The sequence below is a fragment of the Elephas maximus genome, chromosome 2 (genome assembly GCF_024166365.1).
Source record: "Elephas maximus indicus isolate mEleMax1 chromosome 2, mEleMax1 primary haplotype, whole genome shotgun sequence".
Taxonomy (NCBI): Eukaryota; Metazoa; Chordata; class Mammalia; order Proboscidea; family Elephantidae; genus Elephas; species Elephas maximus.
Genome location: NC_064820.1, coordinates 70298735 through 70315509, shown reverse-complemented (window position 1 = coordinate 70315509; position 16775 = coordinate 70298735). Strand labels below are relative to the sequence as shown.

Sequence of the window (16775 nt, the reverse complement as noted above, 5' to 3'; positions counted from 1 at the left end):
GGATTGCCTCATTAAAAATGGGCAAAATTGAAAGTCTAGAATTTCTACTTGACCTTTGCTGATGGATAGAGGTATGGCTGTTTTTTCGATGATGTTTGACTTGGGTAGGGGGATGATTTTCTATATTAGTTTTCTATTGCTACTATAACTAATTACCACAAATTTAGTGGCTTAAAATAATACAAAGTTATAATTTTACAGTTCTGGATATCAGAAATCCTAGATGGGTCTAACTGAGCTCCATTCCTTTCTGGAGACTATAGAGGAGAATCTGTTACTCGCCTTTTCCAACTTCTAGAGGCTGTCCACATTTCTTGGCTTGTGGCCCTTTTCCATCTTCAAAGCTGGCAATGACCAGTCATGTCTTTCTCATATCACATCACTCTGACATTTACTTTTCTTCCTCCCATTCTCACTTATAAGAACCCTTGCAATTGGGCCGACATAGATGATCCAGTATTATCTCTCCATCTCAAGGTCACCTGGTTAGCAACCTTAATTTTATTTGCAAACTTAATTCCCCTTTGCCATGTAAATTAATATTCACAGGTTCTGGGGATTAAGATGTCTTTGTGGGCATTTTTCTGCCTACCACATTGTTTGAACATTTTCTTTCTTGCTAGTTTGCTTCTTTCCTGGTCCTTTGACTGGAGAGAGCAGACTTTGCTTGGTCCTTTTTCTGTCTGCTGCCATTTGCATTTTCAAGTTGCTGTCTTCTCCAGCACCTAGTCCAGAGTATATGAGGCAAAAAGAACTCTCCACCATGTTGCTCCTCAGGTCCCAATGTCTGTCTGCCTTCTTCTCTTTATGTTTGTTTTATGTGTAAGCCTAGAGTTTTTAGCTGTGCTTTTTTTTTTTTTTTTTTGATGTTAGGAATAGGAAGAAGTATTTCTTTTCTATCATGGTCCTCAACCAGGAGTTTTCAATCATGTTTATCCACTCCCCAATCCTCCCCACCTCATGCTGTAATATTTAAAGCAAATGACATAAATATTTCAGTATGTATCTTTAGCAGATAAAGACTTTATTTAAATATAACTGTAACAGCCTCAGAAACCCTATGGGGCAGTTCTACTCTGTCCTCATGGGGTCACTAGGAGTCAGTATTGACTTGACGGCAGTAGGTTTATACATATACGTATACACATATGCACATACGTACTTGTACACATACATGTATAAGGTTATTTTTGTCATTGCTAATTTATGAGAATGGGATCATATCATACACACTATTCCAATCTTGGAAACCCTGGTGGTGTAATGGTTAAGAGCTATGGCACTAACCAAAAGGTCAGCAGTTCAGATCCACCAGGTGCTCCTTTGGAAACCCTTTGGGGCAGTTCTACTCTGTCCTATAGGGTCGCTATGATTCAGAATCGACTCAACGGCAAGAGGTTTGGTTTTGGTTGTATTCAGCAAAACCTCTTTGGAAATCCTTTCTATTTATCTGGTATAGCTCTAATTCATAATTTTATTTTAAATGACTACATAATATTCCACAGTATGAATATAGCATAATGTATTGATTTCCATATTGACTAAGCATTAGCTTTGTGTCAAATTTTTAGTCTCAACAAACAATAATCCAGTAAACATCCTGGGATTAAGGTTGCAAATAAAATAAAGTTTGCTAATCAGCTGACCTTGGGGAGATTATACTGGATCATCTGAGTGGGCCCAGTATAATCACAAGGGTCCTTATAAGTGAAAGAGGAAGCAAGAAAAGTCAACATCAGAGCGATGTTATATTCTTAAAAAAAAAAAGCCTTTATATTTTGGTGATTTTATCTTTATGGGACAGTTTCACAGAAATGCAATTTGATGGAAGGAAATGTGCTATTTTGAATTTTAATAGAAGATGCATATTCCTTACTAAAAACATTTCTATAAGCAATGAATAAGATATAGTAAAAGATATTAAAAAGATATTTTTTGTCAGTCTGATGAGTATAAACTGATATTTTAATTTTGCTTAGCAAAATTAAATGTGTTCAATCCTTATTCTTAGAAAAGCTTACCTTTTCTAATGACAAGCTATTTGAAATTTCTCAAATGACATGCTACTAAAAATTTTCAAAGCCATCTGCTTTTCTAGAGTGCCTGGCAACAGAAAGGAGCTTCCTATATGTACTTCGTAGGTCCTGTATTGGAAATGTTTATAGGCACCTCCAAGATGGTAACTAAAAAATTTCAATAAATGCAATACTCTAAAAATACAAAGATTTAAAAAAAATCTCCCTCTTGGCCAGTGTGACCAAGAGTATCATTTCAACATTCATTCATATAAGCATTTCAACAAATACAACATTGTAGGTCCTAAAAAGATAAAGGTTTTAAAAAAAATTCTTTCCAGTGTAGCAGGCTGTGGGACTGGTGACCCTAAGCTAGATGGGTACTTGTCAAATAGCCTGTATGTTCAGTGATATGAGGACAAGGTGTGCCCATAGAGATGATCCTAATAAGAGAAATACCAATTAAAATTTCTCTGAGATACAATTTCTTATCAATCAGATTAGCAAAAACCCAAAAATTAGAAACATATTCCATTAGACTGGTTGTGGGAAAACAGGTACTCATACATTGCTGATGAAAATGCGTAAGTGTACAACCCCTGTGGAAGGTAATTTGGCAATATCTAGCAATATTACATATGCATTTACCCTTTGATCCACCAAACACCCTTATAGGAATCAATCTCCAGAATACACTGGTGATAATCAAAGTAATATATTGATAAGTCTATTCATTGTAGCATTGTCTGCATGAACAAAAGATTAGAACAACCTAAATGTCTATCAGTCAAAAAACTGGTTGACTAACTATGGTACCCCAACACAAAAAAATAATATTCAGCTGTGCCTGGTGAATTTGAACTGCCGAACTTTTGCTTAGCAGTCATAGCTCTTAACCACGACACCATCAGAGTTTCCATATATATGTATATATAGGATCATATGACTATAGAGAAAATATTTGAAGGATACTATAGATAGTTAACTTTGCTTTTGGGAGGCTGGAGAAACAAAATAAAAAAGACACAAAAATGTATAAATGTAATCACATGTATGTAAAATTATACGTAGCTGGCTATATATGTAAAGATGTTAAATAAAAATAATTTTGTAAAAACTGCACACATCTCATAAAAAATTGTATAATATGTAAACGTAAAGGAAGAGGGGTATTTTAGAAAACCACAGGATTCTTGATTTTTGAATAGTAAGCATATATATAAATTTGGTTTGTTTTTGTTTCTGTAGTTACACCCCTGAATGAAGATGTTCTAGCAACGTTAGCAAAAGAAAAGGTAAGTCATTTAATGAATTGGTAGTGACTCCAAATAATTTATAACTAAAATAGTTATAGGTAAATGAATAAGAAATACAACTAAATCTCTTTAAAACTATATTTTTAAAATTGCTGTTTTAATTGCACTAAATATTTTAACAGATTTGAATTTTGAAATCATTTTTTAAATCAAAACTATTGCTAAAGTTAGTGTTCAATATGCAAACCTTACTCTCATAACTAATATTCAGTTGATTAAGCTCTTTTCATAATAAAAAAAAATTAAACATTGCTAAATGGCTAAACACATACATATCATTTCAAAATTTAACACAAATGTTAATAAAAGCATTTTTAAAAGCATAAATCCATAGGGTCAAATTGTGGGAGAGAGGACAAAAGGAAAGAAGTTAACAAGTGTGGAGCGTGGAAAGAGATAATTATCTCTGTGCCTCGAGACAGAAATAGTATGAAAGGAAATTATCTGCCCTGTAGAATTAAAGAAAGGCTTGGGATTTGAAACAGCCTGGTACTATACAACTCATTGTTCAAGCGCGGAGCTAAAAATAAGGAACGTCCTTTAAAATCAGAATATAGAGCTATGACACCTTTCCAGATCACTCTCTCTTTCATAATTTAGGCACTTTACTCTTTACCCACACGCCTGAAGAGCGTGAGGCTCTGGACTCAGGGACACCAAGTTGGGTGTTTAATAGGGGCATACAGGTCTAAAATAAGAAAGATTGTGTAATGTATTCATTTTGAGTGGTGGAACTACAAGCTCTTTTTCCTGCCCTATCTCCAGAGCTACCAAACCCTTTGCCATCGAGTTGATTCCGACTCATAGCAACCCTATAGGACAGAGTAGAACTGCCCAATAGGGTTTCCAAGGAGCACCTGATGGATTCGAACTGCTGACCTTTTAGTTAGCAGCCATAGCACTTAACCACTACACCACCAGGGTTTCCTCCAGAGCTACAGTCTGGTGTAAACATAGATTCAGACAGGGGATAACTAATCTTCCCTGGAGAAACTAAATAGCCCAAGAGACAAGATCTATAATTAATATTTGGGGGTTCCCTGTGAGAAAGCAGGGTAGCTGCACGTCCAAAAGGTCCATTCATAAACACAGACTTTTCAGGAGGTTTTTGAGTTTTAAATATGAATGGCCAGCCAAAGATCACAAGGTATTTGAGAAATGCTTCCAAATGGAAAGGCAGAAAACCAAAACAATTGAACAAAGACTTAAGGAAATAGAGAGAATTTAGGGAACAAAAGAAAATATGAATAAATAATGTCTTCAGAGTGATAAAAAATTTGAGTCCACAAAACAGCAGAATGCCAATAGAAAAAAAGATCACTTTACACCCACTAGGATGTCTATAATCAAAAATACAGAAAATAACAAGTATTGGTGAGGATGTGGAGAAATTGGAATCCTCATAGACTGTTGATGGGAATGTAAAATGGTGCAGCCACTTTAGAAAACAGTCTAGCAGTTCTTGAAAAGGAAAACATAGCGTTACTATAATAACCAGCAGTTTCACTCCTAAATATATACCCAAGAGAAATAAAAACACGTGTCCACACGAAAATTTGTACATGAATGTTCATAGCATTTTTCATAATAGCCAAAGAGGAAGCAATCCAATTGTCTATCAACTGAATAATGGATTAAAAACATATAGTATATCCATACAATGGAATATTATTCAAAAATAAAAAGAATTAGAGTACTGAAAATGTGCTACAACATGGATGAAACTTGAAAGCAGTTTGCTAAGTGAAACCAGCCAGTCACAAAAGACCACATATTGTGTGATAACATTTATATGAAATGTCCATAGTAGGTAAATCTATAGAGACAGAAAGTAGATTACTAATTACCTAGGGCTAGAAGTCGCGGAGGAAGGAGTTTGGAGAGAAGTTGAGGAGTGACTGCTAATGGGTACTACTAACAGGGTTTCTTTTTTGTTCTAAAATTGATTGTGCTGATGGTTGCATAACTCTGTGAATATACTAAAAAGCATTGAATTATATACTTTAAATGAGTAAATTGTATAGTATGTGGATTATATCTCAATAAAGCTGTTATTTTTTATTTTTATTTTTTAATATTCAGTTTTTAGTGAAAGTTTACTCAGCAAATTAGGTTCCCATTTAACAATTTCTATACATACTGTTCAGTGTCATTGTTTACATTTTCCATGTTGTGTCAACATTCTCATTTCCATTCTGGTTGTTCTGTTTCCATTATTCTTGCTTCTCTGCCCCCTCTGACCATCCTCTTTTGCTTTAGGGTAAATGTTGACCACTTGGTTTCATAAAGATTTTTTTAATTTAAAAAGGGCACAGTATTCACAGGTGCTATTGTTTATATTACGAGCAAATCTGTTATTTAGCTGAAAGGTGACCTCTGACAGTAGTTTCAGTTCAAAGTTTAAGGGGTATCTTAGGATGATAGTCTTGCAGGTTCCCCTAATCTCTTCTGGTCCAGTAGTATGGCCTTTTTTTTTTAAGAATTAAAATTTTGTTCTGCAGTTTTTTCCCATTCTATCTGGCACCATCTTTTGTGGCCCCAGTCAGAATGGTTGGTAGTAGTAGCTGGGCACCGTTCAGTTTTTATGGTCTCTGAATAGGTGAGGCCATGGTCTGTGTAGGCAATTGGTCCTGTAGACTAGTTTCTTTTCTGAGTCATTTGTTTCCTTTTTTCTGTGTTGCTCCAGATGAGTAGATACCTGCGAGGTGTTTGGTAAAGCTGTTATTTTTTAAAAGGAGCATTCAGAGAATAAGAAGAGCCCTTAAGAATGACATTGTGATAGCTGAATTAAAAAAAAAAGAAAAAGTTGGTAATTATAGTCTTGTAAATCTTCTGGACAGTAGATCATGAAGGAAAAAAAGAAAGGAAAATTGTAAAAATAGAAGATAGAATTAAAGTATCAATGAAGAAGTACAGAATGTGACCAGTAGGAATTCCAGAATAGCAAAAATGGAAGGGAAGAAATAAGTAATAATTCAATTATTTTTCAAGCATTTTTCAATAACGAAAGATATGATTCTCCGTACGGAAAAGGTCCAACAAATTTCCAACATAATGAATTAAAAATGACCCATGGCATAATAATTCAGCATAATTTTCATGTTTGGTAGTGGCCCTGATTCTAGACTGGCCAAAATCTGAGAGCTTGGTGCTGTGTCAAAATCCACCCCAACAACTCTCCTCTACTTTCTTTTAGCTATTACAGGTAAAAATAACAGCTCGTTTATTGCATTTTCTTATGTATCCAGTGAACGAACTTCACAGCAGTTGAGTCGATCATTTCTAAATTCCATTGGCAACTTAACCTTCTGTAACTGATCACAGTGCAGCTGCTGCCTCATATCATGGATGACTCAGTAGCCATCAGGCCTCAAAAGTTCATCTTTCCACCCTGTCATCTTTCTTTTCCCAAAAAATGCTTTTGGTACATTTCAGTGGGTCAGGGTCCATATGGTGAATCCCACTTATGACACCAATTGTGTCAGGAGTGTCTGCCTTCAGGCTTGTTGATTTGCTAAATAAACTCACAGGACTCAGAAAAGCTCTTACTATCATTAAGTGTGATGTTAATAGTAGGTTTTCCATACATACACTTAATCAGGTTGAGAAAATCTCCTTCTAGTCCAATTTACAGAGTCTTTTAATCATGACTTAATATTGAATTTTGTGACTTGTTCTTTCTGAATTCATTGAGATAATCAAACGTTTTTTTTCTTTTTTAGTTTGTCGATTTGATGCATTACATTGATTGATTTTTAAATTGATTTCAGATAATTTAATTAACTGTGTATTCCTGGTCTAAACCCCACTTTGCTGTAATGTGTTAACCTTTTTTTAAAAAAATTTTTTCTGAATTTAATTTGCTAAAATTTCATTAAAAGCATTTGATCTATGTTCATGGAGGTTATTGGTCTGCGGTTTTCTTTTGTCATAATGCCTTTGCCAGACTTTGATATCAGGATAATATCAGCCTCTTAGAGTGAGTTGAGAAGTATTTTTTCCTCTTCACAAGAGTTTGAATACAATCGTTATTGTTTATTCCTTGAAGTGAAGCTATCTAGGCTTGGAGTTTTCTTTGTGGGAAGGTTTTTAACTATAAGTTCAATTTCTTTATGGCTAGTCTGTTTTTCTATTTTTCTTTGAATGAGCATTGGTAGTCTGTTTCTTTCAAAGAATTTGTCCATCTCATCTAATTTGTTATTTGCATAAAAGGGTTCATAACATTCCCTTTGTTACCATTTAAAATGTCTGTAGTAATCTTATCTCTCTCACAACTGATATTCGTAATGAGCCTGGCTAATTTTATTGATCTTCTCAAAGAACCAGTGGTTGGTTTTACTGATTTTTCTCTATTTTTATTTTGTTTGTTTTCTATTTCATTGATTTCTGTTCTCTACTATTATGGTTTTTTATTCAGCTTACTTGCATTTACTGTTTTTCTAGTTTCTTATGGTGGAAGCTTAGGTCATTACTTTGAGAGCTTTTTTTTTTTTTTCCTAATATAGGTGTTAGTGCTACAAATTCTCTGACTACTGCTTTTATCTCATTCCAAAAATGTTTATGTTTTTACATTCATTTAGTTCATAATAACTTCCCTGTTGGTTGCTTCTTTGACCAATGGATTATTTAGAAGTGTGTTTTTTAGTACGCAAATATTTACAAGTTTTTCCAGATACCTTTCTGTTATAGATTTCTAATTTAATTCCCTTCTTAGGCCATTTATATTTAATGTAACATCAATATGATTGGGTTTAAATCTACACTCTCGATTTTTCTTTTGTAGTTATTCTACCTATTTTCTGTCCAGTTTTCCCACTTTCTTGGATTAATTTTGTAATTTTATAAATTAATCCATTTTATTTCCATTCTTGACTTATTAGTTATTCCTCTTTATTTCATTCTTTTTGTGGATGCTCTAGGGTTTATGGAACCCTGTTGGCACAGTGATTAAGAGCTCAGCTGCTAACCAAAAGGTTAGCAGTTCAAATCCACTGGCTCTTCTTGGAAACCCAGTAGGGCAGCTCTACTCTGTCCCGTAGGGTCACTGTGAGTTGGAATTGACTCAACAGCAACGGGTTTGGTTTTTAGTTTTAGGGTTCGTAGTACACATCTGAGAGTCATCACTGATTACCTTCAAATAATACACTACTTTCAATGTAATGTAAGAAACTGATTATACCTTCATTTCCTTTGTTTCAACCTTTGTGCAATTGCTGTGATATAATTTGCTTCTTTGTAAGTTATAAACTCCATTATTCATTACTACTGTTTTCCCTAGACATCTAGTTATCTTTTAAAGAGGTTAAAAATAAGACAAAAACTTAAAAAAAAAAAAAATTATCTACATTTTTACCATTTGCAGTGCTCTTTATTCTTATTTGTTTATTTCTGGGTCTAGCTTTCTATCTGATGTGTTCTTTCTGAAGTAATTTGTTTAACATTCAGCAATGTCTGGTAGTCCGTAACTGATAAATATTTGTTGAATGAGTAATTTTCATTTGTGTCTGTTTTTATGTAGTCTCCTTAGAAAAGAGACCTAATGTATCTGATTACTGAAAACTCACCATTAATTTGCCTTTTATTGTGAAATTAAAATATATTACTCAAAACTCCTTTTATTTTTTGCGTGTAACCATGAAATGTTTAAAAAAATAGCACCTGCTATATATATTTGCCTGTTCAAAAGCTTTCTGCTACACTTGTTAGCTATTGATTTCTGAACTGAAGTACTGATCCTAGACCAACATGTAAATTTCAGTATAAATCAGAACTATCACTGTTCATAGCATTAAAAACTAAATAATTAATTAATTTTGTTCCAGTTCCAAAAATTGAGACATGATCTGGAAATGGTACTGTCTACTATGCAGTCAAAGAATGAAAAGTTAAAGGAAGACTTGAAAAGGTATATTTATGTAATAAAAACCCAGTGCCATTGAGTCAATTCCAACTCATAGAAACCCTATAGGACAGAGTAGAACTGCCCCATGAGATTTCCAAGGCTGTGATGTCTATGGAAGCAGATTGCCACATCTGTCTCCCATGGAGCAGCTGGTGGATGGTTTTGAACTGCCAACCTTTTGGTTAGAGCAGCCAAGTGCTTTAACCACTGCATCACCGTGGCTCCTTTGTTTATGTTATGGATACCATTGGGTGGTGGTAGTGGTTAGTGCCATCTAGTCAATCCTGACTCATAGCAACAGTATGGGACAGAGTAGAACTGCCATATAGGGTTTCCAAGGAGCACCTGGTAGATTCAAACTGCTGATCTTTTGGTTAGCAGCCATAGCGCCTAACCACTACACCACCAGGGTTTCCATAGGGATACCATTAATCACTGATAAATGTTGAATTGGCGATTAATGTTTTATTTGGCTTTTTTTTTCTTCTCAATGTTTAAAGGGAGCAACAGTGGTTGGATGAACAAGAACAGATACTGGAATCTCTTAATAGAGTATACAATGAACTGAAAAACCAGGTTGTACCATTTTCTGAATCAAGGTATTAATTTTGTGTTCTAGGTTTTTAAAATAGGGAAAAGTATTTTCATTTTTACATTACAAGAAATACATGGTTGGAAAGAAGGTAAATGTTACCAGGAATCATGAGTCTTGCCCTAACTTTTGCTAGTTACAAATTGCACAGTGTTTTTTCAATGATTTGACTTGATTGTGCTTTTAGTTTGCCTTTATGTTAAATAATAGAATGTATTATTTCATAAAGCTAGTTATTTGGTTAAGCAGTGAAGTTTGAACGAAGTTTTTGATCAACTTTATGAGTAACCAGTTACATGTACATATGTATATTGTCAGCTAAATGGTTCTCAATTTTTTTTAATCTACTAGAATCTTTAATGAGCTGAAAACTAAAATGGTTAATATAAAAGAATATAAGGAGAAGCTCTTGTTTACCTTGGGTGATTTTCTTGAAGACCATTTTCCTCTGCCTGATGGAGAAGTTAAAAAGAAAAAGGTAAGTTTTAGCGTAGATATTCTTGCAGATATTCCTATTTGAAATTGTTTTAGGTAGTTTCAAAAGGGAACTTTCTGATAAATTTTTTATTGTTACTGTACAGATCTAAGATATACACATGTAGATACGTGTATAGAAATATTCCATGATCACATTATAATTCTTATTGAAAAATTAGAATCAATTGTTCAATAAAATGAGATTAAATATATTTTTTGGTTGTAAAATGAGAAATATGGGGAATATATTTAAGAATTCTGTAAAATAAAATGTTTAAGCCTTATTTAACTCATGCATTTTGGTCATTGAAACTCAAGATTTATATAAATTAAACCTAGCTATTTGGTGAACTAAGTCAGCTTTTTGAAAGATAGTTTTTCCAGTTCGGATCTTCTATTTTCATATGCACCTATTTCACAGCTGCAACTTTTCCCTATCTATAACGGTTCTCTTCCTGGAATCTCAGTTTTACTGGTCTGTGAGTAAAAGTATGGACATTGCATGACAAAATTGCCTAGAATAGTTATTTTCAGTCTTTTTTAAGAGATCCTGATACGTCTGTCTCCTAGTGAAACATAATGAAACATAGTGAAACATAAAAATCTTGTGTCTCAAAATTCTATAGAGCACGCTTATTTTTTTAATGCCTGTATGTTCATAAGTGATCTTTCCTTTATCATGCCTGATATTTATAATTTGTATTTTCTGTCTTTTTAAAATCAGTCTTTCTTGGAGTTATCAATTTTATCAATCCTTTCAAAGAATCAATTTTAGTTTTCTCTATTATTCATCCATTTTCTATTTTATTATATCTTTGAATTTAATTTATTCTTTTTTTAGCTTCTTGGGTTAGAAGCTTGATTACTAATTTTAGACTTTTAATATTCTCTAATATATCCATTTAAATGTATAAATTACCCTCTAATCACTGCTATATCTGCATTCTACAAATTTTGATATGTTGTAATTTCATTATCTTTGAGGTAAAAATATTTTCTAATTTGCTTTGTGATATCTTATTGGACTCATGAGTTATTTAAAGTGTGTTGCTTAATTAACATTAGTTTAGATGAAGAAATAGAAGGCATGGTTATCAAAATTTGCAACTGATATAAAACTAAAAGGGCTAGATAGTAAATATATTAGAAGACAGAGTCAGGACTAATTTTTCAGCTGGCCAGAAACCAGGCCAAATAAAATAAGATGATATTTAGTAGAAATACATAGAATATCTCTCTTGAGTTTAAAACATTAAAAGAATGAGGGAGATGTGTTTTAGCTAGATATGTGAAAAAGACTCATCTTAGATGATAGTATCCTCAGAAGTCAACAAGTTGAAATAGATGCCTAGAAACTAATGCAGTCTTAAAATTAATGAATAGAACACCAGTATTTACAAATATAGATGTGTCTTCCTTTTCCGCTTTTGCGGTTGAATCACCTAGATCATTGTAGAGACTGGATTAAAAAAAAAAAAAAAAAAAACACAAATTAGAGCACATTCAGTGAACAACAATGATATTGAGGGACCTCAAATCTATGGCATATGAAAATTTTTTGAAGGAACTAATGATAATATGAAGAAGAGAAGATTTGGGGCTCATAATAGCCATTGTCAAATATTTGAAGAACTCTTGGGTGGAACTGGAATACTACATTTTTATAAATAACACACACACACATATAATGCACATACCACACACAGGAAAATAATGCAGGAAAAAGTTGCACACTTGGCAAAAAGCATATAGTGCACGTTATTCACGTAAAATGTGGTAGATTTATTCTCTGTTATCCCAAGAAAAAGGAATCAGTTCAGTGAGTGGACTTAATATCAGAAACTGTCATCAGCTGTAGAAAGGTGAACAATGTTCCCTCTCCTGAAACTATATCAATAGTTTGGGATGTCATTTGGGAAATTTTTGTTGAGGGGTTCACACGCTAGACTTTCTGTTATCTAATTATATCTAATATGTATAATGTTATTTATGTATTGTATGTTTATAGATAGTTTCAATTGTATCTCCTACTAATTATAAAAGTTTTTATTGTCATACAAGTTGTTTCAACTTCATTTTTTATTTTTACAGTTAAGTACAATCAGATTGTTTACTTTCAGAATTCTTCTTAAATCATCTAATTATGAGTGTTTGATTTTAGTATACTTTTGTTTTAGTTACCTAATGCTGCCATAACAAAGCATATATGAGTGGGTTGCTCTAAAGAACAGAAATTTATTTTCTTATCCTTATGGAATCTAAAAGTCCAAATCAAGGTCTTAGCCATGTCGATTCCTTCATGGGTCTCTCTCTAGTTTCTGGTTGACTGCTGTCAGTCCTTGGTTTTCCTTGGCATTCTTTGGCGTTGCCTCCCCCAATGTGTGCCCTTTTTATAACTCAGAAATGATTAGGTTTAGAACCTTCCCTACTCTGGTATGACCTCATTACCATAACAAAAGGAAACCTTTATTTCCGGAGTCATATTTATAGGTACAGGGTTTAGAATTTCAACATGTATTTTGGGGAACACAATTCAATGCATTACAGTCTTGTGCCATTACATTTAAGAAATGTCAATTTTTTAAATCTTGTAAGAAATACAGTCTAATACTCTGTCATTGGCAGAGTTGAAATGTTAATTTTTCTATTCACATTTCTCTCAAAGAAAAACATTCAAGAACCAACTGCACAGCTGGTAACACTGCATGAAATGTTAGAGGTAAGTGTTTTGTGAGGTTTAATTCTTCTGTCTTGAACATCTTTCTTAATTAGTAATTTGTGAACAATTAGACCAGTTTCCAGTTGCTGTGGAGTTGATTCTGACTCATGGAGACTCCATGTGTGTCGGAGTAGCATTGGACTCCATAGGGTCTTCAATGGCTGATTTTTTGGACGTAGATCAGCAGTCCTTTATTCTCAAGTGCCTCTAAGTGGACTTGAACCACCATTGTTTTGGTTGGGGGCTGAGCACATTAAAGGAGCTCAGATGGTTCAGTGGTTAAGCACTTGGCTTCTAACCAAAAGGTTGGCAGTTCAAACCCACCACCCACTCCGTGAGAGAAAGATGTGGCAGTCTGCTTCCATAAAGATTACAGCTTTGGAATCCCTACAGGGCAGTTCTACTCTGTCCTATAGGGACATTATGAATTGGATTTGACTCGATGGCAACAGGTTTGGTTTTGAGTGTATTAACCATTTGCACCACCAGGAACTGCACACACAGCCTCAAAAAAGAAAAAATACTGTTTTAGACCTTAAGGTATACATCAATTTTTTATAAATATATTTATAATAATTTATCATTAGTACAAAATTAATTTCTTACAGTATTAGAAAATATATTGTTTTTTAAAAGAATTTGAAATTAAAATCTAATCCTTAATCATATTCCCAAGATTTTTTTATAGGTAAATACTTTTTTAAATGTTTTTATGAGATTATTTAGTATTTACATGGTAAAATCCTATACTGTTACTTGATGCAATGTTTAGTTGGCATTTGCACTCTATTTAAAATATAGAAGTGAGCTTAAGGATTCTTTCTACAAAATTTTAAGAATTTGTGCACAATTGTTCTTTAAATAACATCAGGTCATTTTTCATATTGTAAGGGCTGAGTAATTTTAACTTTATCTGCTTTACATTCACTTTCTTTTACAGATAGCACTAACCTGTTTTAAAAAATATTTTTGAACTTCGAACAAATTATCAAACCTGTTTAGTAGTTTAGAAGATCCTGATACAGCCACCCAAGGCAAATTGGGCAGAGTGGAGGATAAAATAGTCTATGAAAAACAGGATATTTAGCAATTAGCATGCCTTTTTTTTAAAATCACTGTTAAGATTAAAAGAGTGATTTCAGAAAACAAGTTTCATCGTAGTTTTATGCATTGAGTACTAAAGTCTCTTTTTTTGTTCAACAATCTAGTTTTGGTGCCTCAGAATACCTTAAATACAGAATGTTATTGTTTTGAAAAGTAAAATACAAATATGTATTATGATTAAAACCTTTTAACGTGCTGCTGGGTACTCTAGTTTGTACTGAAATTATAAGACTACTGTTTTTTATGGACGATTTAAATTTTTTTTAATAAAGGTTTTATTTATGTGACAAATATTGACAGATGTTAACTGAAATACGTGTATAATTTTTTAACAGTATATTATGTGATACCATACAAAACTTAGAATTAAAACCAGTTTTGTCTCCTAGGCTTATATTATTGATAATAGAAATAACAAAATTTAAACTGCAGTTCAGTGAAAACTAAAACAATGTAAATGTTTATTTTAGATTTGGATTTTAGTATTTGACTATTTCTAACATTTTCTGTAAGTTCAATTAATATAATTAAAATTAGAAATAGAAAACTAGAAAGATGTTAAATTATATTATAATAAGTATTGCTTTAAAATAGATTTAAAATGTAATTCTTAATCACGATACCTGAAAGAAATGAGGCCAAAGCTTTTTTTCCCAGGTGGTAGGGCTTAATATAGCTAAAGTTAATGATAGATGAAAATGTTACTTTAAGAATAGAGCTATTGATATTAATATGAAATATGATTGGGATTAGAGCTTGAAATTTTTTTTTTTTTCATTTCTATGGCACTTTATATTTGTAAGATGTTTTTACTTTTCTATGTTTCTTAAAATAATTGTATCTTTCAGTTAGCAGTTCAGAGATATGGAGTATAATTCATGATCTGCCACCAATTAGCCCTGAAAAAAAAAAAAGGAACCCCTTAATTCTTTCAAGTCCTGATTTTGTAATTTCTGAAGGCACTGGGAGGTAGCTGGGGAGGTAGACCAGTAATTGGAGTACATTTAGTATTTTTTCCTTGTGTTTCATAGAATATTAGTGTTCAAAGAGTTGTAAATATGTGTTCAATGAAAAAAATATCCTAATGCCAATGCATTTAGGAAAGAGTGATTCTCAGTGCGCATTAACAATCTTTCTCAAGTTTATTTGACTACAGAACCTGCTTTTCAAGAGCTAAGAACATCTTTTAGGGAGACATTCTATGGAATGCAGCTTGGGAAATGCCACTGTATAGTTTTTTTGTTTTTTTTTTTATTGTTGTAAGAAGTGTAGGTAACACATTGGCCAATTCAACATTTTTCACTTGTATAATTCAATGAAAAAAATTACGTCAATCATATTGTGCAACCATCACCAACATCTGTTACTGTAATTTCCATCTTTATAAACAGAAACTCAGTACTAGCTGTACAGAGATTCCGAGCCTATATAATTTTAATACAGATAGTCAAAACTTCTCAATTTGTGGTTGCAACCTCTCAACTTTTTCTTATTTTTAGGTAATTTATTTTCCCCAAATATTAAAGCATATGTACTTACTTTCTTTTGAATTTTTTTGCATTTTCTTGAGTACTTAATTGATTTTTTTTAAGTTTTGTATTTTTATTTTTTTAGAAGTGATTATAACTAAACTTCTAAAGAAATTGTTCATCTTAAGTGGGAGAATTACAAATATTTTTTAAACCAGTTTTTAGGAAGAGTTTTCAAAGTTAAGATGGAGCGATACATTTTAAAGATTTTTTTCCCCCACAAATATCTGTAGTCTTTAAAAAAGGGAAATCAATTATTTAAGTTAGTACATAAGTATTATGATTTAAACAACTGTTCAAGGAGAAAGGAGATCAACATCTTTTGGTGAAAAACTTTATTAATGTTTTATTATAGCTGTATCAACTTTTTCCCAAGTAAAGTATGTTTTGAATATTTTTTCCTAGATTCTTATAAATAGATTATTTGATGTTCCGCATGATCCGTATGTCAAAATTAGTGATTCCTTTTGGCCACCTTATATTGAGCTGCTGCTGCGTAACGGAATTGCCTTGAGACATTCAGAAGATCCAAACCGAATAAGATTAGAAGCCTTTCATCAGTAAAAGGATGTAATCCTTTTCATGCAGTCTTAAAATACCTTGTCATTCAAGGATGATGGAAACACTGAGGACTATTTGGATAAAAAATGTTATTTGCAAATCAAAGTACATAGTCCATCTTCCTTATATCCTTAAATGACACCTGCTGTTACCTGTTCATTTTAAAATTGTCCTTTCTCATTCAGTCAGTGCTTCTGTGTTTTAAACTGTGTGGACAAAAATGCAGATAAAAATTATTCTATACTTAACTGCTATAAAACATTTAATGCACCTTATCTCACACAATATTCTTTGAAAGATTCTTTGTTAATTTGTGATATTGCTAATGTAATTCTTCATAAATTTTTAAGTTTCTTATGCATTTTGAATTCCATTTGGTACTTAACTCCTTTGTGTATAGGAAATCTAATGGAAAGGTTGTTTAATTTGCAGATGGTTTTAAAGTTCAAGTAGTATTTGACATAGAAGGTAGAATACTTTTAAAATATTTAACAAATCTGTTTCATTTATACTGCCTTATTTGTAGATTTGTTAAAAATTGGAACATCAAAAAACCAATG

General features: G+C 32.6%; 1 protein-coding gene across 1 annotated transcript in view; it reads left to right on the top strand.

Moving 5' to 3' along the window:
• The window catches only part of CENPK (centromere protein K), a 44605-nt gene extending 28113 nt beyond the window's left edge, over positions 1-16492 (top strand). The window contains exons 5-10 of the mRNA XM_049864544.1: positions 3264-3310; positions 9154-9236; positions 9734-9832; positions 10177-10303; positions 12968-13021; positions 16060-16492. Of these exons, the coding sequence (XP_049720501.1) occupies positions 3264-3310; positions 9154-9236; positions 9734-9832; positions 10177-10303; positions 12968-13021; positions 16060-16218 (569 nt within the window). The 3' untranslated portion in view covers positions 16219-16492. The remainder of the gene's footprint in view (positions 1-3263; positions 3311-9153; positions 9237-9733; positions 9833-10176; positions 10304-12967; positions 13022-16059) is intronic.
• Positions 16493-16775: the final 283 nt, after the last annotated feature.